At 43.6% G+C, this 23,230-nt stretch overlaps 1 protein-coding gene across 4 annotated transcripts in view; it reads right to left on the bottom strand.

Moving 5' to 3' along the window:
* FAM13A (family with sequence similarity 13 member A) overlaps positions 1-23,230 on the bottom strand; it is a 186,777-nt gene that overhangs the window by 29,235 nt on the left and 134,312 nt on the right. For all 4 annotated transcript variants that reach the window (XM_074950585.1, XM_074950588.1, XM_074950587.1 and 1 more), the window contains 5 exons: positions 22,038-22,217; positions 16,847-17,033; positions 13,182-13,258; positions 12,066-12,108; positions 5,534-5,684 (listed from right to left, as the gene is read on the bottom strand). In XM_074950585.1, the coding sequence (XP_074806686.1) occupies positions 5,534-5,684; positions 12,066-12,108; positions 13,182-13,258; positions 16,847-17,033; positions 22,038-22,217 (638 nt within the window). The remainder of the gene's footprint in view (positions 1-5,533; positions 5,685-12,065; positions 12,109-13,181; positions 13,259-16,846; positions 17,034-22,037; positions 22,218-23,230) is intronic.

Below are 23,230 nucleotides of genomic sequence, written 5' to 3' on the forward strand. Positions count from 1 at the left end.
CACACTCTCATAATGGAAGCTCTCGTTCCCTATCTAAACAACTAAGACTTTACAAAACCTGCTAAATTCTTTGACTGGATAAGTTTCACAGGTTATTTATGTGTTGTGTTAAAAATAGTTTCTCTTATCAGTTTTACGTGTATTTTCAGCTTTAGTAAATGTCCCTTGTTCTTGCATTAGTAAAAAGGTGAATAGGAGTGCTCTATCTATTTTCTCTAAGCCATTCATTAATTTGACTTTATCATGTCTCCTCTTATTCACCTTCTCTCTCAACTAAACAATGCCAGTCTTGTCAACCACTTCTCCATAGGGGAGTCTCTCCATGCCTCTACCCAGCAACCAGAGCACTTCTATTTTAGGATATCTTTTTTCATTCTTCAGTAATAAGGGACATGCCTAAGTACAGGGAAGAAATTACTTAGAGATTGTGCACATGGGTGTAAACACTTCAGAGTGTGTATGTATGAACATTCTATTTGTCGGTTTGGAACTTCCATTTCAATTCCTTTAGCCTTGCCTCTTCCGAGTCTGTGTGGAAAAGGCAAATGTGAGTATTATGTTTGTAGCCTTCACTCTCCTCTTCAATACTGGTATATTACCTTTCACAGTCCCACAGCTAATCTGCCACTGAATCTTTCAGCCACCTGTTGTGCATGCGTGCAATTCTGTAGGTGCAAATATATATGCTGCCATGTTCCCTCTTTAACAAATGGCCATATGGAGGATAAGTGATGTTCTTCAGTTGGCAATAAAAGTATTTTAAATCAAGAGGTGTGGAAAATGCAGTGTAGTGGTCTCTAGGCTGAAGAAATGTATATGGTTATCTCAAGACCATCTGTTATCCTCTTATAGGGAATGTTCTACATGTTTATTTTGTTTACCCTCACAAAATTCATGTGGTCCTCTACAGGATGAAACGTCACCTAACCATATTTAAAATCTACGCATACCGATGCAAATGCAGTTGTGAAATGGATCCATAGACTGAACAAGGATATATAAAGTGCTGTACAGTATTTCTGAAAGGAGACAGACAGCGGAGTAACACATGAAGGCCAGATTTTCAGATAGTGTGAACCGGTGAAGCAACTGAACGATACCAGTGTTTATCAGCCGGGGTGCTGCCCTAAATTCCATTTGAAAAAGCTGAAGAAAATGAGAGGAATTAAAATGACCTTTTAAAACTAATTAATACAATTATTGTATTAATTAACACACATACTAGTTTTATAATGAATGAAAGGTGTTGTATCAGTAGAGAGAATAACTTTTTATTTTAAAAAAATATTCTTATACTGTGGCCTCTCTTAGTGTATCAAAATAATATATAGCCCTAACGAAGCATTATTACATCTTAGCTCAGGGATAAAAAAAAAATATTAGAGAAATCAAAGCACTGCTGTTGATTGTGGGTTTTAATAGAAGATTTTTATGACAAAATCTGGTCTAAATTTTAGTTTATAGTGTTCTTTTAATACTCTAAGGCAAAATAAATAAGGCAAAGTAGACAGCAAACTGGGGGATAGACAATTTGGGTCACCCCAGCAATATTCCACTTTCCCATTGGAAAAAACATGACTAGCCTTAGGCAAGTGGGAACATTATATATCATTAGCTGTTTTCACTTTCATTTTCATTGTGGTAAAGGGTGGGGGAGTAGGTTTGGGGCCCAAACCAGTAAAGTTTTGTGGTAATTTTGCAAAGCAATGTTTGACTATGAAAGCAGCAGGGTGTCCCTTCCATTCCTGGCAGTTTGATCCACAACAACTAGATTAAAATCCTTTGTGATGGGAGCGGTTCTGGAAACGCTCCGTTTTATTTGTTGCCAGCCTGCACAGACTCACTGACTTTGCAGGCTACCCTAGCAGTCAAAAACAGCCCAGTACAGAACCCATTTACAGGCAGCAGAGACGAGGTGCAGGGCCAGTGTTGCTCTTTGTGAAATGCATTTGATCGGTACCTCACCTTAGCATTTGATGCAGAAACAGCCCAGTTCGCCCTCTGCATGCTCTGACTGAGAACAAAACCTGCTCAATTTGTGTCAACTGAATGTATCCTATTAAACCATGGCATCGCTGCAGAGCAATAGCTTCTTTTTTCAATGCCTATGGGCACCACAGTAAAATTCATTCTGGTGCAAGGGGCTGTTGCAAAGCATACGCTAAGCCCTGCAGGGGCTGCACCAGAGTGCCCGTGCACACCCTATGTAGCGCAAGACTGGTCTGTGTGCCAGCTATGTGGGGGGTGGTCCAGGGAGGGCCCACATCAGGAGCCGCAGATTGTTTTTATGCAGATCCACTGGCTACCGCCCTTGAGAGTTTGCAGCTGCTACTCCAGCCAAATGGTAGCCCTTGTGTGTGTGTGGGGGGGGGGGGGGAGAGAGGGGAGAGAAGGGGGGGGAGGGAAGGAAGAAGAATTGCACCTCCCCAAACTCCTCCTGCATAGGACCCATATAGTCAGTCTTTATGCAGACAGAACAAATGTCACCCCACGTGGGGATAACCATTCTCTGTGTAAGGGCCCGAACATACAGAAAGTTAATCAGCAACAACTCCACATGTAGACAAGCCTCAAATCTGAATTCATTCTAGCTGCCAACAAGTGGGCCACCTCCATACACCGCTTAGATCAGAGTGAGGGGCAGGGGTTCACAAAGCTATCCATGCACTCTGAAGTCTCAGCGGTCCCAAAGATGAACATTTTCTAACCTGATGCTGACCTCAGGTGGGTTGCGTAACTGCTACTTTGTGTCCTCACCCCCAAAAGATACTCAGTGATAACAGTCACAGTTATAGTGAAGTGCCTGGAAGAATCCCCCAAGGGAGAGAGACTTTAATTTGCTTTAAGACATTGGGGTTTAAATATGATGAGATTTAGTCTGTGTGTGTAAAGGTAAGAGAACAATAGCCACTCCCCACACAAGACTATCTTGTAGAACTGTTTTCATATCTGCTTCCCCTCAGATCTTTCCTAAGAATTTTAATTGGAGGCAGTGATACCTGGAGGTGAAGGGAGTCTCAGCTACTGAATTTGTGTTCACAAGCCAATTATGAGCCAATCCACCAGGAACCCAGAGTTCTGTGGCTTCTAAACATGTAACAGCGTATGCAATCAGGAGTACACAATGCTAGAATTTCACAGGCAGTCCAAACCACGAGCTGCTTTCCTAAGGAACTGGCCATTTCACTGATTTTAAGGGAAGATTCTGAGCTCAGTTACACTGTATTTGAATTTGGAAGATTTTGCTGTTTACCATGGAAGCGAGCACAGCTGCAGTGCCAATTCAGAGGAAGAGGGAAGACATGCAGGGATGTACACTGCCACGCGGGTCAGACTGCCCAGATCATAAGAATGGGGCCAGACTGTGAACCCCTTACTCATATTTGTGAGCAGTGACTCACGAGTCATCTCACGGACAAAGCCGGGCTCTAGATGTGGAAATTATGTACGAGTTTGGGCTAGCATCTTCCTCTTTTTTAGCCACTGCCAGATTGATCACACATTCATAGCTGAAATGGGTTCAAAGTCTCCTGTTCACCAAGAGACAGCAGCCACCATTTTGCTGCACTCGTACTGCAGCTACAAAATGGTGACATTTGGAGACAACTGACACATGTCTCACCTGCGCTGGCTGTCCCTTTTGCCAAACTCCTCTTCCATCACATATGTATTTTAAACAGGAAGGAGGAAGAAAAACAGCCTGAAAGAAGTGCTTTTTAAAAATACACCCACACACACCCCTTTCATTTTCATGAAAATGGTCCAGAGTCTCTAAGCAAGTCAGAGCATTTCCAGAAAAGTTCTTTGAATCGGAACTAAAGCACATATCACGAGGTGGGACAGTTTCTGGGAGACAGGCTTATAAGTCTATTCTCCCCTTGAGGTGTACGTATGACTCCGTTAATGTCAATGGGAGTTACGCGCAGGCATCAAGGAAAGAAAATAATTTTTATTTTAAAAGGTTCAAGTGACAGCAGAATACACAGGGGAGACTCTTGCCTATGTCACCTTTGAAAACACAAATACTCATATGCTTGTCCAAGCCCTTCAGGTTATGGCTAATGAGAATCCCAATAAAATATAATGAATCAGAGGTCTCTTGGGAGACTTCCTTGCAGTACGTGCTGCCCTTTCATCAGATGTGTTGTACATGATGATATCATCCAGGGAATTCCCAGGCTGGAGGTGGGGGTGGAGAAATTCAATGCAATTGAAGGTAGCTGGTGGCCTGACTTTGAATCAGGAGCACCCACTGCTACTGGTTTGGTCTGCCCAGCCCTACACTGTCATGGAAAGCAAAAGACATGTGTCACGTAGGCTATGGAACCAGGAACAAAGAACCTGGCCATTGTCAACATGCTGCACTGCTCACAGGTTTTGTTTTTCAGAGTAGCAGATGCCTGTTACACGCTTCTCTCTCTCTCTTTTTTAAACACTCTTTTTTCTATATCAAGAGCTCCTCCCAATCCACGCCTGCCAAGTTTCAGGACTAACAACAAACGCACACTCACTTGCACACTGAAGAAAGGGATATATGCAGGAATCATAATTGATCTGATCCTGAAAGATGCTGAGCGCCTTCAACTCCTCTTGATGTCAGTGACAGTGGAGTTGCTCAGCATCTCGTAGGATTGGGCCCAAATTGTGTAATTCAACAATATGCATTAAAAAAAAAAAAAAGTTATTTTCCTTAGCAATTTGGTCCCTTAGCATCTCTGGGATAGATCAGAAAGCCTGGACATTTTGCTGATTGGAAAATGCTTATTATAGTAAGTGGCTCCCCTCCCCACAAACATGCAGCCTACATGCTGTAAATTACTCAGGAGTATGATTTCAGTGTTTATTTACATGCAATGCAAACAACAAAACAAACACAACTCCTGCATTCATCTCCGCAAAGTGCTATACTGAAAAGATCGTTGAGTGCATCTGAATATATGTAACCCATTAATGGAGTCAGTGCAAAAAAAACCTCTGGAAAACCAAACTAAGACACAGCGTTAAGACATTGGAACTGCAAGCAACTTAACATTACTTTTTTACCTGGTGAATAGAATTCTACATGGAGTATAACACAGACTAGGGAAGCCTGTCCCTAAGGACCACTGGAGGACAGGAAATAGAATAGTCTTTCTTGAACCCTGATTTTCATATCTATGTAGGGTGGGAGTGGGGAGGGATAGCACAAGGAGAAAGCAGGATATTCTCTTTTGTCTATAAAATGATCAGTTTTGTTTAAGTGGGACCCAGCTCCTCACTAGCCTGAGCTGCAAAACACCATGAAAAGAATAAACCTTAAATCAGAAAGGAAGAATCATTGCAAGAAAGGAGCAAACACATTCTCCCTCCTTTCCCTAAATTACAATCCAACTTGGCACCAATCCAATATTCCATTTCCAGTTCCTCCAGACTTCAGATCAAAATACATTTCCTGTTGTTTTTGGCCAGGCACTGTAAACGCAAAGATACATCCACCCCACTCACGTTTCCCTCACTCTCTCTTTGTGTCATACCAGCAAGCACACAACTGTACCTTCCCAGCTGTTGTCATCGCACAATGCTGTCAAGTCCAGCCGAGGCACTTCTGAGACGAAGCTATCTTCCTGACCATCAGCATCTTGGTTCCTCTGTAATTTGGTTTCGGGAATGCTCGAGTGCTCCTGAATCTTCATGCTTGAAATCTGCTATAATCCCAAACACACAGCAAAAAAAAAAAAAAAAAAAAGTAATGTTCAGAGAGGGGGGTAAAAAATACCTACAGCTGCAGCAACAAGTGTGTGTTCCTTTAAGCTAAAAGATTAAAAACAAACCGTCCACTATGCTTCCAGCTCAGAAACTAAATTCCCTGTTCAGTGACCCCAAAATGCTAATTGGTCACTCACAGTGGCAAAAACATCCGTCCATCTGCTTTCCTTGAACTTTTCCTTGTTTAGGAAGCCACAAGGAGCTCCCGAGGCTGCTTGTCCAGACAACTGCATGCAGCTGAAAAAAGCCTCGAATCACTGACTGGGAAGAACAGGGATGGAGCGGGGAAGAGAGGGTGGGTGCGTTTCCTTAAAGAAGTGAAACTCTTTGGAACATCAACAAAAATGCCGTTGCTGTTGCTAAGGCTACAGGAGCAACATGGTGTCTTTTAAAAGCAGCTGTCGCTGCTCCTGAGGCAGCAGCTCGGGAGAGCGAGAAGCGCAGGCCCCGTACACCAATGCTCTCATGCAGGCTGGGCAGGCTCAGATCAATTAGTGCCAGCTAAGCTGTGCTGGCTGCACATGCCCTGATTTCCTGTGGTTGTTTTCTAGCTGGGCGTGGGGAGAGCAGAACTATTTATGGAGGAGCTCTGGGCTTTAAAGCAATGTTGCGCAAATCTAAACGGCAGTAGGGTTTGGCATCTCAGCTGGAAGTAGTGCAGACCCTGGGAAAAAGCCAAAAAAATGCAAGAAAAGAGCAAGTACTTTTTCCCCCCCTTTTTTAAAGCACACAACCTGCTGTCAAGTAAGTGATCCATAATTTATATCTAGCAGGAAGCAACGGCTGCTTGCTTCACTATTATTCACCCGCTGAATACTACATAGGCTGCGTGTTCATGCAGAAATCACTGCTATTCTCCCACTCCAGATACACTGCAAGTGTGTGCATAACAGCATAGATGCTGTGCGTGTGCACACACGGTGTGTATCACCTTCTGATCTCCTCAATAGTTCTGTCACTATCAGACAAAGTAGGGGAGCTGTCCCTGCGGGCTGCTAACGCACAGGAATCTGAACAGTCTTGAATAATGACCTTCATAACTACTCAGGATGGTGGGGGGGAGGGGGGGCAGAGAAAAGAGAAAGTAAAGCACGTATGTATGTATATAGACCTATACAAACACAGAGCATTCAGAGTGGGCAGTAGTTATAATATATAAACAGTAGTGATGATCTATACATAAACGGTTATATAATACTTGATTTCAGTATGCATAGTTTATTCTTAACTGATAGATCACAGTGACGTAAGTAACTGACAAGCAGAATGTTAAAAACAAACGAACGAACAAACAAAAAGAACTTCTAGCAATCTAGTGAGTGATAGAGATTATACTGAGAGTTTCTGTGTCCAAAAAACTTGACACCAAAGAGAATTGTCATTGTACAGACAATGATACTAGATCCAGCCCACACTTCAAAGCTGCACGGAATGAGCTGTCAGAATTGACACTGCATACAAGTGTGTCCCTAACTCACATACGAATTTTGTGTCCTACTTACAATACTCTAAGACATAACAATTTTATTGTATTCAGCAAAGCAATGAATATTCTACAATAGAGAAAACTGCTCAGAGAATATGCATGATATCTTGACTTTTTAAAAATTTATAACCTTGATGCTGAAGTTCCAGGTATTTAAAAATACTGCTATGTAATGCCTTTGTATAACTTTGCATTTTGTTTCTCTTTTCTGTAGGTTAGCTTTTTTAAACATTATTTAACAAAAATAAGGCAATGCTAGCTGATATTACTATGAATTAGGAACTTAACTCTCCCTGTTTTACAGTGCACCAAGGAAATACTTGACAACACTAAGCGTGTGTATCATGAGCACAAATGTCAATTCCCTACCCAATATCTTACAAGCTGCTTCCCACATGTGGACTTAAAATATTTCCTTACAGTCAACAAAAACGTGGGTTTTTTTCCTGAAGAGATTTAAATGATTACAGACGCCTATAACAACAGGATTCATGACAGGGCAGAAACAAAGAATGTTATCCACTCCCTAAAGGACAAACTGTACCATTTTATAATCTGCCCTCGTGTTGTCACCACACTAATTTAAGACTAAAAATCCTGCAATGAGCTTTCGAAGTGATGTAATTAATAAAAGCATCGGAGGGGAAAAACCATACTAAGTTTCTACAGCAACTGGAGTATACTATACTATTTTCTTTAGCAGCTAACAGAACATTCAAGAATAAAGGGACGATTTAGAAGGCAGCAACCAGAAAATGTAATTTACCTTATTACCATCATTTCTACTTATTACAGAATTAACTGTTTTCCCACAACAACCTTATAATTTCATGATTCATCATGATTCTGGATACATTATGTCTGCAGCAGATATAAATGCATGTTCCAGATAGGTACGTTTCACCATACTGTAAATATTTCCATGGACATAGTAACTTAATGACATGTGTTTTCCTTTGAGGTCACTTAGTTGATTGCAATATTTGAAATTCTTGCTTAAAAATGGATCTGTCCTGTTATAACAATCAGTTACTCTCAGTTCCTGAGGGCCTGGGCTAGTTACTCACTCATGTAGCTCCTAATATTATGAATAAACCATTAGACATTCTGAAGAATAACGGTGGCATAAACCCAAGAGAGACAAGACGACAGATGTGCACTAGTGTAACCTAATGCATTTGAATTAACAATCTCAACCTACAGTTCCATGGATAGTTCACTATTTTAATGACAAAAATTTTCTTTTTGGTTGCTTGATGCAACTGGCTTCCAGCCGTTATGAAGCTGAGTTGGCAGTATAAATAGCAACAGAAGAAATGGGAAGCGGCATGCTTTAGGGGTCAACAGATTACCAGGCCTTACAAATCTAAAGAACTCTGTACTGATCTTACTAGCCTGAAGTCATAATATACTCCTGGCATTAGTAACATTAAACAACAAAAATCGTACAATGAGACACTTTGGATATGATTTTTAGAAATCTTTCACAGCTACATTTTGTAGGAACAAATATTGTAGTTGTAAATAACTGGGATTGCAACTGATGCCACTTAGAGTTTAACTACATGACTAAATCAAATCAACAAATTAGGTAGGCTGATATTTACATGATTTATTTGTACCTGGCAAAACTGGAGCTGCAAAAGAGAAGGTCAGGTTCTGACCCCTTTCAAAAAAATCAGGTCCTTTATTGAGCTGTTCATTTTAGGGATGGAAGATGCCATAGGGGCAAGCAGCACATTGCAACACCATAGCTGAAATGCTGGTGCTAGAGCCAGAATGGAAGTGAATGACATAGCTACAGGTATCGCTCATTCCTGTTTCTTCATGGGTAAGACAACAAAGCAGAGGTAGCCTTTTATGCTTATTATGGGGAATGAGGATAGCGATTATCGTTTTGGTTATAGTAAGTGTACAAGGCGCCGTCTAAACAGAGACCAAAACATGATTCGTATTCTCAATTGTGTATGACAATGTTGTACTCAGCCATCTCAAAATGTAAGAAAGAAACAGAAATGTGTCAGAAGTCTGTAGTCTACTAACATCCAGAAGTGGATCCAAGTCTCTTTTGCGTTTGTTTTAAAGGGCTCTTTGACCCTCCCACCAACAAACTACTAGAACTGTGAAACATGGAACACCTTCCAAGAAGGACAAGACACTAATCATTCTGTGGCTAACCCCCTGAATTATGCAAGTCTCACTGCATCTGGGGAATCATTTGCAGCTTTGCATAAATGTAAAAAATGAAAGATTTTAGTGATTTAACTGGGGGAAAGATAATACCACCTGACAGGACCCCTCTGTTAGTTCATTTGGCATTCCATTCCATTTATTTTACTCAACCCCTGACATGTTTAATGTGCTGCAGAGTTGAATACTGGAAATGCATTAACTGTATTATAAACATTGGCAGGTGGAAGCGAGAGGTTTTTGCAGTTAAAGCCCCTCACATCTTTTTTTTTTTTTTTTTTTTTTTAAGACCTGGAAGGTCTGGGAAGCCATTCTAGTTTGTGGAATGAGCACATCAGCTGGATGTCACTATAATCAGCAGTTAATATGCTGATGAACAGATTGGCATCGTTACATTTCGAAGTCAACACTGAAATGAATGGGAACAGTTTACATGCCTCTGAGAGCTACTGTTTCAGGGTGGATGCAGATGCAGACAGACATCATTTACATTGGTTACATTCAGTTCCGGTTTGGAAAGGTTTCCTTTGCAACCCTAAGTGCTAGAAACTTTTTTTTTTTTTTTTTTTTTTAAAGGAAAGTTTAGATTCTGGAGCACGTGTCTACAGCAAAGGATGGACTCTAGCGAATTCCAATGCTCCAGAAGTGCAGAACACATGGGGCTCTACATGCATGCATCCAGGGTCCAGTGCAAACCGAAAACTGCATGCACAACCACCAATGCCTATTCAATAATCTCAACTTGCAAGCTCCTCATATCTTCTTCAAAATCCTTATTTTGGCGGTATAGTGGGTGGGTGGAAGGGTAAGTAAAAGCCTTTCACTTATTGTGAGTGAGCTGTTTGTTACAAAAGGTATGTTTTAAGCTCCCCTAATCAACAGGCTTACAAGGCACAAGGAATGTAAAACTACCGAGAAGGAATGCAACATTTTCTTGACCTTGTAATTCCTATATAATGCGATCTCAGGGGTAATGCTGCACTTTTCTTATTGAATTTTAAGTTCTTTATAAGGAGAAGTTCATTCTGAAACCATAATTTAATATTCCAGATTTTTAAAAATAAAATGAAACAAAACAAAACTAGTTTGAAATCCAAGGGTCAGTTCTTAGAAGTTTCTGTGGAAGTTCCTGTCCACACCATGCAGGAGCTTGGAGACAGCAGCCTCTGCAGACCCCTGTGTCCTCTCCCACACATCATGGAGAGGTAGGGGCAAGGCATGATTGAAGCCCGGGCTGTACCCTCTGTGCCCCCATAAATGTGCTAGCCAGCCCAGCTGAGCCAGCGTGGAGTTATCTGTACCTGGTGCAGGGCTGGCACAGATTGTTTCCCTCCCTGGTGCCAAGGAGAAACTGGGGAATAGACTGCATTTCTGAGTCACAGGGTGAACTCTGGTCAAGCTGAGAGCTTGTGGCAAAGCTACAAATTGAGCCTTAAGGCAGAGCCACCTCCCTCACTGAAAACACGGCCTGCATAACCTCTGTAGCAACGTGCCATGACAGGGCTACGCTGAGCCCAATGATGCATCATTTTCAGACAATCACTTCCCATTCTCCCTTCCCTTCCTGCTTCTTGAGAGCGACACTGCTGGAAATCAAAGAGTCTAACAATGTCAACAAAAGAGCAGCTACTATTTTGAAACAGCACGAGGAGATGGGTTAAAAAATATCAGCTGCAGACCCCCTCTCAACCTCCAACCCGTCACGTGGAATTCAGATAGCCCTTGTTCACAATAGCTTTTTCTTTTCCCCGTGCCTCTTAAAATCTCCCTCTGCCACTGATGCAGCTCCACCAGGGGCACTACTGCCGATAAGTCTCCAGTGGCATTTTAACTGCTGTGCTGTCTAAATGAACCCGTGATTAAAATGCCCGCAGCCTGCTTATGCTGGCACTCCTTTTTGGCACTTACCAGCAGAGCTGCACTTCTTGTATTGCCACTTTAAGGGACAAAAAAGTCTTGTGGAGGCACCACCACAGGAAAAGAGAAGTGCAGTAAAAAGATGGCATGAATGCTTTTCAGGTCATCACTCCAATTGAACCGTATCTTGCTGACTTCTCAGGGTATGTTAGAATACTTACAGAGTCGCTGGCAAGAAGCCAGGGTGAAAAATGATTAGCATAGGGCAGAAACAGACCCCCTTCTAAATAAGCAATTCCCTCCCTCAAGTCACCATCCCCAAGACAGAAAGGGGGAAAAAATTCAATTTGCATCAGACAGCGTCATGAAAATTTATCCACCAAGATTAGGAAGCCACAATGGGAAGTCACATATAAAAGACCAAAATTATTTCAGAAAAAAACAGGAGAGACAAAGTTAATCTCAGTACATGGTGAACTAATCAGTCACATGCCCTGCTCACCAGGATCTTTATGGAACTCAATGTCAAACTGCTGACTTCAGTGACTTTGGTTTTTTTGATAAGTAGGGGTTACAGGGAAAGGAACAGATGTTTTAAAGACACCTCATTGTTCAACTATATCCAGGAGAAAAACAAAGCAAACTCCATTTTGGAGGTCAGGGTGCTGCCTCACAGTTACAACATTTCGTTCGACACATTTACCTTCCTGACCAGCTAGTTTTATAAAATTCAATGTTTTTGTTTGTTTTGCCCAGGACCAAATCTCAGCAATATGAAGATACCAACCTGTGAGTGCCTGAAAAACACATCATCGTTTTCATTTTCTTTGCTATTTAAAAAAAAGAAAAGAAACAAAAATAAACCAGACTGTCTCATAGTGAAAGGAAACAGACTTTTGTACCCTCTACTTTTTATACTTTGGCTATCATTGCCAATACCATCTCTTTTAAAAGGATTTGAGCGTACTTGCTATTGCTTGTAAATACAGTAAATGTGCGATACTCAGTGAGCGTCACAGCACTTTAAGCTGTTATCCCATCCATTTTGCTTCCCCGTAGAAGCTATCTGTGGAAAATATAATGGAATTAAATTCTGCTGCCCTTAATCCAAACAAATTCACATCTCCCAGCAAACCCTACACTCACAAATACAGCGATGGAGTAAAATTCTCCTCACTCAAGCAAAGCTGAGTGATTGGGCTCGGGGGGTGGGGGAGGAAAATGACGTGCAGAAAAGGGGGTTGGGACCCCCAAACTTGGGGCCAGGGAGCTGTGCTGAAGTGCATCAGCTGCCCTTCTGCAACAGTTGTCCTGGGGTGTGTGCTGGGGTTTACAGTACCCATGAGAAAACAGATCCTGGGGCCTATCTCCCTACTCTCCATGCTATTCTATGTGGCACAGGCGCCAAGCCCCTTTCTGGTATACAAGAGAGGGCCGAGGCTTTCCTGCAGAGCCAATCTCCTCTCTATACAAGTCCAATGTGGGGCTAATGTGGTGATGAAGCCCCTCTGCAGCAAACTGAAAGTCACCCCCATGGGCTCCTGAGGGTTTGTCTATACAGCAGATGGGAGCATGCTTCCCAGCGCAGGGAGACAGAAACATGCTAGCCCTGCTCAAGCTAGTACACTAAAAGTAGCAGCGTAGCCACGGTAACAGGGGTGGTTCCGGCTAGTGCCTGAGTACACACCCACCCATCGCCCCTACATACACATAGGGTGGCTAGCCCAAGCTGCTGCCCACTACCCACGCTACAGCACGATTTTCAGCAAGCTAGCTTGAGCAGAACTAGCAAGCGTCTGTCTGCTTGCCCTAGGAAGCATGCTCTCAGCTGCAGCGTGGATGGAGGAAACAATCACATCATACAGAACCACTTGGAGAGCTAAACGTAAGCTATAAAAGTTACCTTTCGTCAGACAAAACCTCCATGTCATCAGGTCCCGCTCTGGCTGTCGGCCTTGAGGAGCTAAAACTTTCCATACTCTGTAACACAGCAAATGTTAAGATAACAAATTAGATAAAAAGAACAACAATGCTGGAGGCCATTACAACACTGTATCCAAACCAAGTATTACATAGAACAAGGGAACAGCAGCTATAGGTCTATCTTTCATACAATTACAATTTAAAAAAGCATGCTTTATTATCAATTTCCTGCAATAGAAACAACAGTGTGGCACTTAAACAAGTGCCTGTCACCAGAAGTCCTTAAAGTGTTTCACAAAGAACAGTTGGCGCGGGCCAAGGGATGTGCTAGCCACTGCTTCCCACAGGTCCCATTGGCCGGGAACAGCAAACCATGGCCAGTGAAAGCTGCGGGGCTCCGTGCCTGTGGACACTCCAGATAAACAAACTGGACCGGCCCGCCAGCGGCTTTACCCTGACGGGCCAGGTGCCAAAGGTTGCCGACCCCTGTTATAGGCAATGCAATTTGATGGCCCTTCATTTGGGAGACGTTAGAGAAGTGGTCACCAACTGGTCGATCGCAATCGACTGGTCGATCCTAAAGGATGTCCCAGTCGTTCCCAAGCTCTGGCAGTGCAGTGTGGCTGCTGCTAGGGCAGACTCCCTATCCCGGCCCCACGCCACTCCCGGAAGCGGCCAGGGGTCTCCCTCTGTGAGCAGCTCCTGCCTGCAAGCATCGCCCCCGCAGCTCCCAATGACCGGGAGAGCTGCGGGGGCGGTGATTGCAGAGAGGGACAGCATGCAGAGCCACGTGCCCCTGCCCTCCTTCAGGGGCCGCAGCAGCGTGTTGGCCCCTTCCAGGAGCGCTGTGGGGCCAGGGTAGGCAGGGAGCCTGCCTGAGCCTCGCTGTGCTCGCTGCCGACCGGGAGCTGCCAGAGGTAAGTGCTGCCCTCCTCCTGCACCCCAAGACGCAACCCTGAGCTCCCTCCCAGAGCCAGCATCCTGAACCCCCTCCTGCACCCCAAACCCCAGCCCTGAGCCCCCTCCTGGAGCCAGCAACCCATACCCCCTTCTGCATGCCGAACCCCTTCCTGCACCCCAAGCCCCAGCCCTGATCCCCCTCCCAGAGCCAGCACTCCGTACCCCCTCCTGCACCCAAACTCCCTCCAAGAGTTTGCACCCCAACCTCCTGGCCCAGGCTCAGCCCAGAGTCCCCTCCAACACTGCGAACACCTTGGCCCCCAGCCCAGAGCCCGCACCCCCTCCCGAACCCCAACTCCCTACCTCAGCCTGGTGAAAGTGAGTGAGGGTTCGGGAGAGCAAGCGACAGAAGGAGCGGGGGATGGAGCGAGTGGGGCGTTTGGGGAAGGGGCAGGGTAGATCCTGGGTTTCCCTTAGATTCAAAAAGTTATCTTGGGCATAAAAAGGTTGGAGACCACTGGGTTAGAGCCTCACCCACCCCTCAACCCCAAGGTATTCAGTCAAGTAGGTATTTTGACAGTCTTTCCTTCTTAAAGACCACAATCTGGGCCAGATTCTCATTTAGACTTCACTCTGGCTGAGTGAAGGGGCCTGAATGGGGACATCAGTGTAATGTCCTCCCACTTTCAGGCCTCTTTACACTGCAGGAGTGGTATTAAGGGGCCTTAGTGTAAAAGCAAATCAGGCTCTCAGTAGTACTTCAGTGGAAGTTGCACATGTGTATCCAGAGCCAGAACATGGCCCCACATCTGCAGAAACTAATTTGCTTTACATTTATTTAAAAGAAAAAGAGAAATATTTCCCATGTGTGTGGACTGTCACTGTACCATCCATTAACGCAGTAATGGGAAGCAGAAGAAGAATCCCCCACCAAAGAAAATGATGAGTCTTCCCCATTAGAGAGAGGGAAGGGAGGCAACTGCATATACTGTCCCACAGGGACGCTACTGTACGGTCAGTACTTGCCGCCAGAGGGCATTTAGCTCGACTCTGGCCAATTACTTCAGAATTGTAAGTACCTTGTGCAAGAGGATCTTTTTTGGATAGGGGAGGCTCCTTGTATGTCCTCACCTCCTGGACACCCACAAAAGAGCCACTTACACTCTTGGCCCAAACGCTGAAATCTGTCTCGTGCGGCAGCTCTAAGGAGAGAGTGTCTCAAAGGGTGCAGATATTAAATGTCTATTATATGCGATCGGATACTGTTGTTTCGTGTTAAATCTAATACACAGAGCCTATGATTTCTCAGTTTCTTTCCTTCATTTTATCAATGCCATTTCTATCTAATACACAAAAGAACCCAACTCATTCCCTCTTCGGGATCTGTGTACATTTTAGCCTGATAAATAACCGCGGCTGTGTAATCTAAAACAAGTGTGCCAGAACACGATGTACTTTTTCAAAACAAAACATATCACATTTAAAGGGCACTCACCTATAGGAGACTTTGGAACTCAACCAACAACAACCAGAGAAAATATTCCACAGCTGGTAAAGCCTACTCTTTTCTCAGGGTATTGTAATACTCCCAGCGGTGCTAAGAGTTTGTGATATGCCAAGTAACATGCGGCATTCCATGCCTGTCTTTATCAATGGCCCACGTTGAAATATGCTGTAAGTTCTAAACTGCTAACACAACATTTAGTGCCTGTGTTGGCTACGGGGAAGGAGATGTTGCATCAGCGATTTTTGCAGTTTGTCACGGTGAGCAAACTGTCTTCTACTGGGAAGGTCAAACAGGGATCACAACATTCTGTGATTCAAAACAAAAAGGCTGCACAGTGTAAACCCATGTCTTCTACAGGCTGTGCACATTCCACTGTGCTCGCGATGTGCGGTACATTACAAATGCGCCAGATATGTTTGCAGTCAAAAGGTGTGATGTATCTAGATTGATCACCTTTCATCCTAAAGGACTCCGAAGCATTTTGTATACAACACCTCTGAAATGCAGCCGCTGCTGATAGGAAGGGCAACCACCAAATTCATCCACTGATAATGCCCCTGGCACTCACTCACTACAAACAACACACCAATAAGCTACATTGTGACGGAAAACTATCGGACAGAATTAAAAAAAAGAAAAGCCCCACACAAGCTAATGGTCCAACCTGTGAGGTGCTCAACAGGCTCAATCCTACTAAAATCTTGCAGGCTTGGGGACAAATTTCACTTCCTTACTCTATTTTTGAAACCATATTGTTTTGCTCTATTAAAAACAAAAATAGCTATGTGTAGACTGAGAGGGTCAGTGTCTGAATTTGGCCCTTCTGTAACCACAATGCACTTGTTAAAAGTAAAGGTGTACTTGTGGCACCTTACAGACTAACCAATTTATTTGAGCATAAGCTTTCGTGCATCCATCCGATGAAGTGAGCTGTAGCTCACGAAAGCTTATGCTCAAATAAATTGGTTAGTCTCTAAGGTGCCACAAGTACTCCTTCTCTTTTTGCGGATACAGACTAACACGGTTGCTACTCTGAAACTTGTTAAAAGTGTAAGGCCTGATTCTCCATGGCCCTAACCAGCCATTTACATCTGTGCAAAGTGCAAGTGATTACATCTGTGTAAATGGCTACACAAGGTACAAGGCAGTGGGGAAGCGGGATGCTTGATTGTGAGTGGGATGCTCTTTCCCAACATGATACTGACGCTCTCTGCACTTTGTATGGCATGTTTGCTTACCACAGGGCTATCCTGGTTATCGTTAAGCTCAGAAAGTTTGGTGCTGGATTTCTGCCGTTTTGGTTTATTCCTTTCTCCAATATACCCGGAGTTGTTTTCTTGTAATTTTTCTACTTCCTGAGGAGTCAGAATACAATCTTCAAGGTTTCCGAATCCAGAAGGAATGTTTTCTTTGTTGATGACCTCTCTGAGGAAGGCAAATTACATTGCAACAAGCTGTTTTTTAAAAACACAATCCTATTGCATTTATGCTATTGGCAGAGAAATGTATTATGCTGACTGGTGCAGTTCTGGAATTGTCTCTTAAACCCCATCTGCGTTTAACCTATTGCAAGAAACACAACAAAGGTTGTGACATCCTAAATCCCAACAAGGAGTTAAAAACAGGTGCACTACATCGCATGAGGAAACATGGTCATCAGCACTGGGGAAATGATCCAACTCCCACCAAAGTCAGTGGAAAGAATGGATCAGCCCCTGGCTGTACTAGTTATTTTTAAAAGGTTATGCCAGTTAACTTTCCCAGAGACAAAAATGTTTGGGTTTTTTTTTTTTTTTTTAAAGCAACTAACAACTTGTAATAATTTCCGGTATAACTGAAAGCAGAATTTGGGCATGTCTCCCAAACCTACTGTAACTCATCTCTTTACCCAAATTTGCAGGGTAAGAACACACGAGGGATTTCCACTGCACCACCACCCCCTGCCTTTTTTGGGAGGGGTGAGGGAGTGATAAATAACAGAGAACAGGATGGGGACGAAAATGCCTCATCAAGAATAACCGGACTGCTGTGAGAGAGGGCTGTGTGAATCATAGAATCATAGAATATCAGGGTTGGAAGGGACCTCAGGAGGTCATCTAGTCCAACCCCCTGCTCAAAGCAGGACCAATCCCCAATTAAATCATCCCAGCCAGGGCTTTGTCAAGCCTGACCTTAAAAACTTCTAAGGAAGGAGATTCTACCACCTCCCTAGGTAACGCATTCCAGTGTTTCACCACCCTCCTAGTGAAAAAGTTTTTCCTAATATCCAACCTAAACCTCCCCCACTGCAACTTGAGACCATTACTCCTTGTCCTGTCCTCTTCTACCACTGTGAATAGTCTAGAACCATCCTCTTTGGAACCACCTCTCAGGTAGTTGAAAGCAGCTATCAAATCCCCCCTCATTCTTCTCTTCCGCAGACTAAACAATCCCAGTTCCCTCAGCCTCTCCTCATAAGTCATGTGTTCCAGACCCCTAATCATTTTTGATGCCCTTCGCTGGACTCTCTCCAATTTATCCACATCCTTCTTGTAGTGTGGGGCCCAAAACTGGACACAGTACTCCAGATGAGGCCTCACCAATGTCGAATAGAGGGGAACGATCACGTCCCTCGATCTGCTCGCTATGCCCCTACTTATACATCCCAAAATGCCATTGGCCTTCTTGGCACAAGGGCACACTGCTGACTCATATCTAGCTTCTCGTCCGCTGTAACCCCTAGGTCCTTTTCCGCAGAACTGCTGCCTAGCCATTCGGTCCCTAGTCTGTAGCTGTGCATTGGGTTCTTCCGTCCTAAGTGCAGGACCCTGCACTTATCCTTATTGAACCTCATCAGGTTTCTTTTGGTCCAATCCTCCAATTTGTCTAGGTCCCTCTGTATCCTATCTCTGCCCTCCAACGTATCTACCACTCCTCCCAGTTTAGTATCATCCGCAAATTTGCTAAGAGTGCTATCCACACCATCCTCCCGATCATTTATGAAGATATTGAACAAAACCGGCCCCAGGACCGACCCCTGGGGCACTCCACTTGACACCGGCTGCCAACTAGACATGGAGCCATTGATCACTACCCGTTGAGCCCGACAATCTAGCCAACTTTCTACCCACCTTATAGTACATTCATCCAGCCCATACTTCTTTAACTTGCTGACAAGAATACTGTGGGAGACCGTGTCAAAAGCTTTGCTAAAGTCAAGAAACAATACATCCACTGCTTTCCCTTCATCCACAGAATCAGTAATCTCATCATAGAAGGCGATTAGATTAGTCAGGCATGACCTTCCCTTGGTGAATCCATGCTGACTGTTCCTGATCACTTTCCTCTCGTGTAAGTGCTTCAGGATTGATTCCTTGAGGACCTGCTCCATGATTTTAACGGGGACTGAGGTGAGGCTGACTGGCCTGTAGTTCCCAGGATCCTCCTTCTTCCCTTTTTTAAAGATGGGCACTACATTAGCCTTTTTCCAGTCATCTGGGACTTCCCCCGTTCGCCACGAGTTTTCAAAGATAATGGCCAATGGCTCTGCAATCACATCCGCCAATTCCTTTAGCACTCTCGGATGCAACTCGTCCGGCCCCATGGACTTGTGCACGTCCAGCTTTTCTAAATAGTCCCTAACCACCTCTTTCTCCACAGAGGGCTGGCCATCTACTCCCCATGTTGCGATTCCCAGCGCAGCAGTCTGGGAGCTGTCCTTGTTAGTGAAGACAGAGGCAAAAAAAGCATTGAGCACATTAGCTTTTTCCACATCCTCTGTCACTAGGTTGCCTCCCTCATTCAGTAAGGGGCCCACACTTTCCTTTTGATTTGTTGTGTGATTTGTTGTGTTGCATGGAAATGTGTTTGCTTGCTTAAATGCTTCTTATGGGACACTGGGATAAATTCCTGTTTTGTCTAGTCAGATCTGTGTGTTTTCCAGACATGTCATCTATGCTCATCTTTGCCTCCTTGTTTAGGAGGGTGAAGATCTTCTGCTAGCTCCCTTTCCCTGCAGTTGTACTTCTGCAGTGCCACTCCTCTGCCCTCCTTAATAGGTGTTTTTCTATTATGTGCAATAATAGAGACACTTTCAAAAATACATGCATCACTGTATCTTCTATTTGTATATCGATATGTATCTCCTTCCTCCCAACCTCTATGCTCCCTCAGGCTAAAAGCACATCTATCATGCCAGAGATGGAAAGCTGGAATGGTGGGTAACAGTTGTAAGCATCCACAGCAGTTTTGTACAGCGAGGCACAAAGCTCAAGTTCTGCTTTCAGTAACATCAGTGAAGTTGCTCTGGTGTGGCACTGGTGTAAATGAGAGAAGAGAATCTGACACTGAGGTGTCTGGCTAGTCCTCATGAGGGCAAAAGTACTCATATTTTTAAAAAATGCTCTAGTTATTTTCTAGGTCACAAGTCATTTCTATGTTTTGTCCCTGGAAAAGGTAGATGACAGAGAATTATAAATCTCTGGATAAAGCTTATCAGACCCATTTAACTTTGTGCAATTATTATTTTTAAACCACTGAGATGTGATTCATTACATTTAGACGGTAGGTCATGTGGTGTGCAAAATGTAAGCCCATCCATATATTTATGGCATAAATATTATCCCAGTTGTATGCTGCCACTGTGTTGTATGGCACCATGGATCTTCTTTAGATCTGTGTCCAGACAGCAAAGATATAAAGCCAGCCAAAATCAAAAAGGTCTCAAATGAAATTTTCAATTTTCACAATTTACCATAACAGATTGCAGGACAATTTATCCCTATGAAACCAGAGAAATGACCTGATTTCTCGGTGCCATTTAGGACTTTTGATTTGCTTTAAATTAATGTCTGGGGCTTTGGGATAAATACAGGACTGAAGAGTTAGCAGCTAAATGGGCTAGAAAGCACGAACAGCAAATATACAATGCGATGCGGAGGCTGTGCAGAAAAAACTGCCGTGCAATATATGCTGCCAAACACGTACACTAGCCCGCTTCTGACCTACTTACCTGAAAAGTCAGTCAGAAATGCTTTTACTGCAGGAACATTTCTCTGCTATGTTAACATCCCATAGTTACTGAAAGTCGTGGTGTATTCTCCATCCCTGACAATTTTTAAATCAAGACTGGATGTTTTTCGAGAAGATATGCCCTCGGAATTATTTTGTGGAAGTTCTATGGCCTGTGTTATACACAGTGGTGATCACAATGGTCCCTTCTGGCTTTGGAATCTATGAATCTATATTCCTGGATGTCAAGTAGCATGGATTATAATTTTTGAGCCCGGGTGCCTAAAGTTAGGCCCCCGAAATAAAAGTGGCTTGATTTTAAAAGATGCTAAGGCCTGTAGCTCCAGTAAGATTTGTGGGTATTCAGCAGCTCTGAAAATAAGGTAATTTTTATAAAGGCACCTATAACATTTATTTAAGAGCCTAACTTTAAGCCCTCAATTATGCAAACACTTATGCACATGATTAATGTTAATATGACTACTCATACGTTTAATGTTAAACAGACGCGTAAATGTTTGCAAGATCAGGGTCTGAGTTTAAACATGTTGGCCGTCGTATACAGTTGTACTGCCCTACAAAAAATAGAAGTATATCAAATTCCCCTCACACACCTATACTACACATTCTTGGGATGAAGTCTTCTATATATGTATTTTGAAACAGCTTAGACTGTGCAAACATCTTGCCCATTTAAAAATACTTTTTATTTTCTAAAAGTGGGGAAAGGTCACATTTTTTCCTTTCAGTAAAAAAAATCCTTAGATCTGTGCGTGAACACCACCTCTATTCAGAATGCGATGTTGACACATCTATATTATATGCTGTATGTCATCAGGAGGAATACTATGTATGACTAATCCTTGAGAGGCATTTAAAAAAAGCTGTCTCAAAATACTGTTTATCTGTCTTATAACCATTGAGATAAAAATGGTTGATTTTTGATTAATAAAAGAGGCACGTTCTTCTCCCAAATGCACACACAGAGCACTACAAAATTTGAACTGAAGCTCTTTTTCTACATGTGAAACTAGAATTTGGTCCCAATTTTGTAGCTGTTTTGTTATACAAAAGCATTTGAAAGGGTTATTTTTTGTCCAGTATTAAGTTACAAATTCCAATACTGATTTTTTTCAGGAGTATTACTGTTTCCAGATACATACAATTAAAACAAAAACCAAACGCTACTTTTAGGCTGACACCCGTCAGCCCATTCCGCTGTGAAACGACCACAAATCAAGGCCCTGGTTCTGCAGTTCACAGCTCCAAGTAAGCCAATGGAGCCCAGCACAGGTGCAGCAGTCACTCTGTACGCTCTCAATTGCGGAACTGGGGCCGAGGCTTGCAATAACGGAGCTACTGTCTTGCCTATTTAATGGGTGTGATTATGATGCTATCAATGAAATATAATTTTTAAAGGAGAAGAAATCATGAACATACACGTCTCTGTTTCGTCGGCCTTCCTCCTGCTCTTTGTGATGCCGCCTCCTCTGCCTGGTGGACACATTTGAAGAGGCTGATGATGTTCCTGATTCGGAGTCCTCTGAACTCTGCCCACCTGAGCCATGAGCATCAAAGAGATGCTGTTCCACTGCTGAGCGGATCGTCTTTTCTAAGTATCTGTCAAGATGAAAAATAAGGTCAATTAAACTTACAAACTTACCAGAAAACCTCCCCCTTTTTAAAAGTCACAATTTTTTAATAACTGCAGTAGTGTCAAAAACATGCTAAGGATGGCAGACGCATGGCAAGACATCAGCTAAATTGTTCAGATGTGGTTGACTAAAATAAGGCACGTAAAGCAGTGACCCAAATTTTCAAAAGTGCTGAGCATTCTCAGCTCCCATTAGCGTCAACGGCCGTTATGGCCACTCAATACTTCTGTACAGGAGTCCATTTTTACTTAGGTGCCTAACTGGAGCCCCCCGAATTAACAGACCCCGACATGAAGAACTTTAGTTTGAAATGAGAATTTAAGATTCAAGTGATTAGACAACCCATACCAAGATAACAGGGTCTACAGCTTTTTACTGTGTGTTTTTAAATTCACTCCCAGTTCTGGGGAGGTAGGGGGAAAACTGTGGGTGGTGGTGGAAAGAGGGATACAACATGGGCAAAACACCTCAAGCTGGGTGACCCATGACAAGCAAACCCAGGGTAGGGGGGGTTGCTTTAGGTTTGGATGGCTGGTGCATGCATGATGCAAATATGTGCAAACGGGCCTGCATCATCCCTTCTCTCACCGGCTCTTCATGTACTGACCCACACCCCTAGCGGGTGGAGCGGTGTGTACGGGTGGGGAACAACACTTCTCACAGCTCCCTGGTGCACTGGCAGAATGCTCCTGCTGCACCTCCACTTCCGATGGTGCAGTGCACTTCCCTCACTGCACCCGACCAGCATTGTTGGCCTGGATGATGTGAGGCTGGGGCTATAGTCATGCCTCCTCTTTAACTTGCCCCCATCCTTCTGGGGTGACTGACTCCCAGACGAGCTAGGAGGGAGCAGTCCCTTGTGACAGAGTGCACAGACTGCAACTGTGATTGGCCCCTGTGAAAGGCCTGCCAGAAGGAAAGGCTCTTTGAAGTAAGGACCTTAAGTGACATGAATGTATGTGCAGCAAGTTCTTTAAT

Source organism: Natator depressus, chromosome 4 (genome assembly GCF_965152275.1).
Source record: "Natator depressus isolate rNatDep1 chromosome 4, rNatDep2.hap1, whole genome shotgun sequence".
In the NCBI taxonomy this organism is placed as follows: domain Eukaryota; kingdom Metazoa; phylum Chordata; order Testudines; family Cheloniidae; genus Natator; species Natator depressus.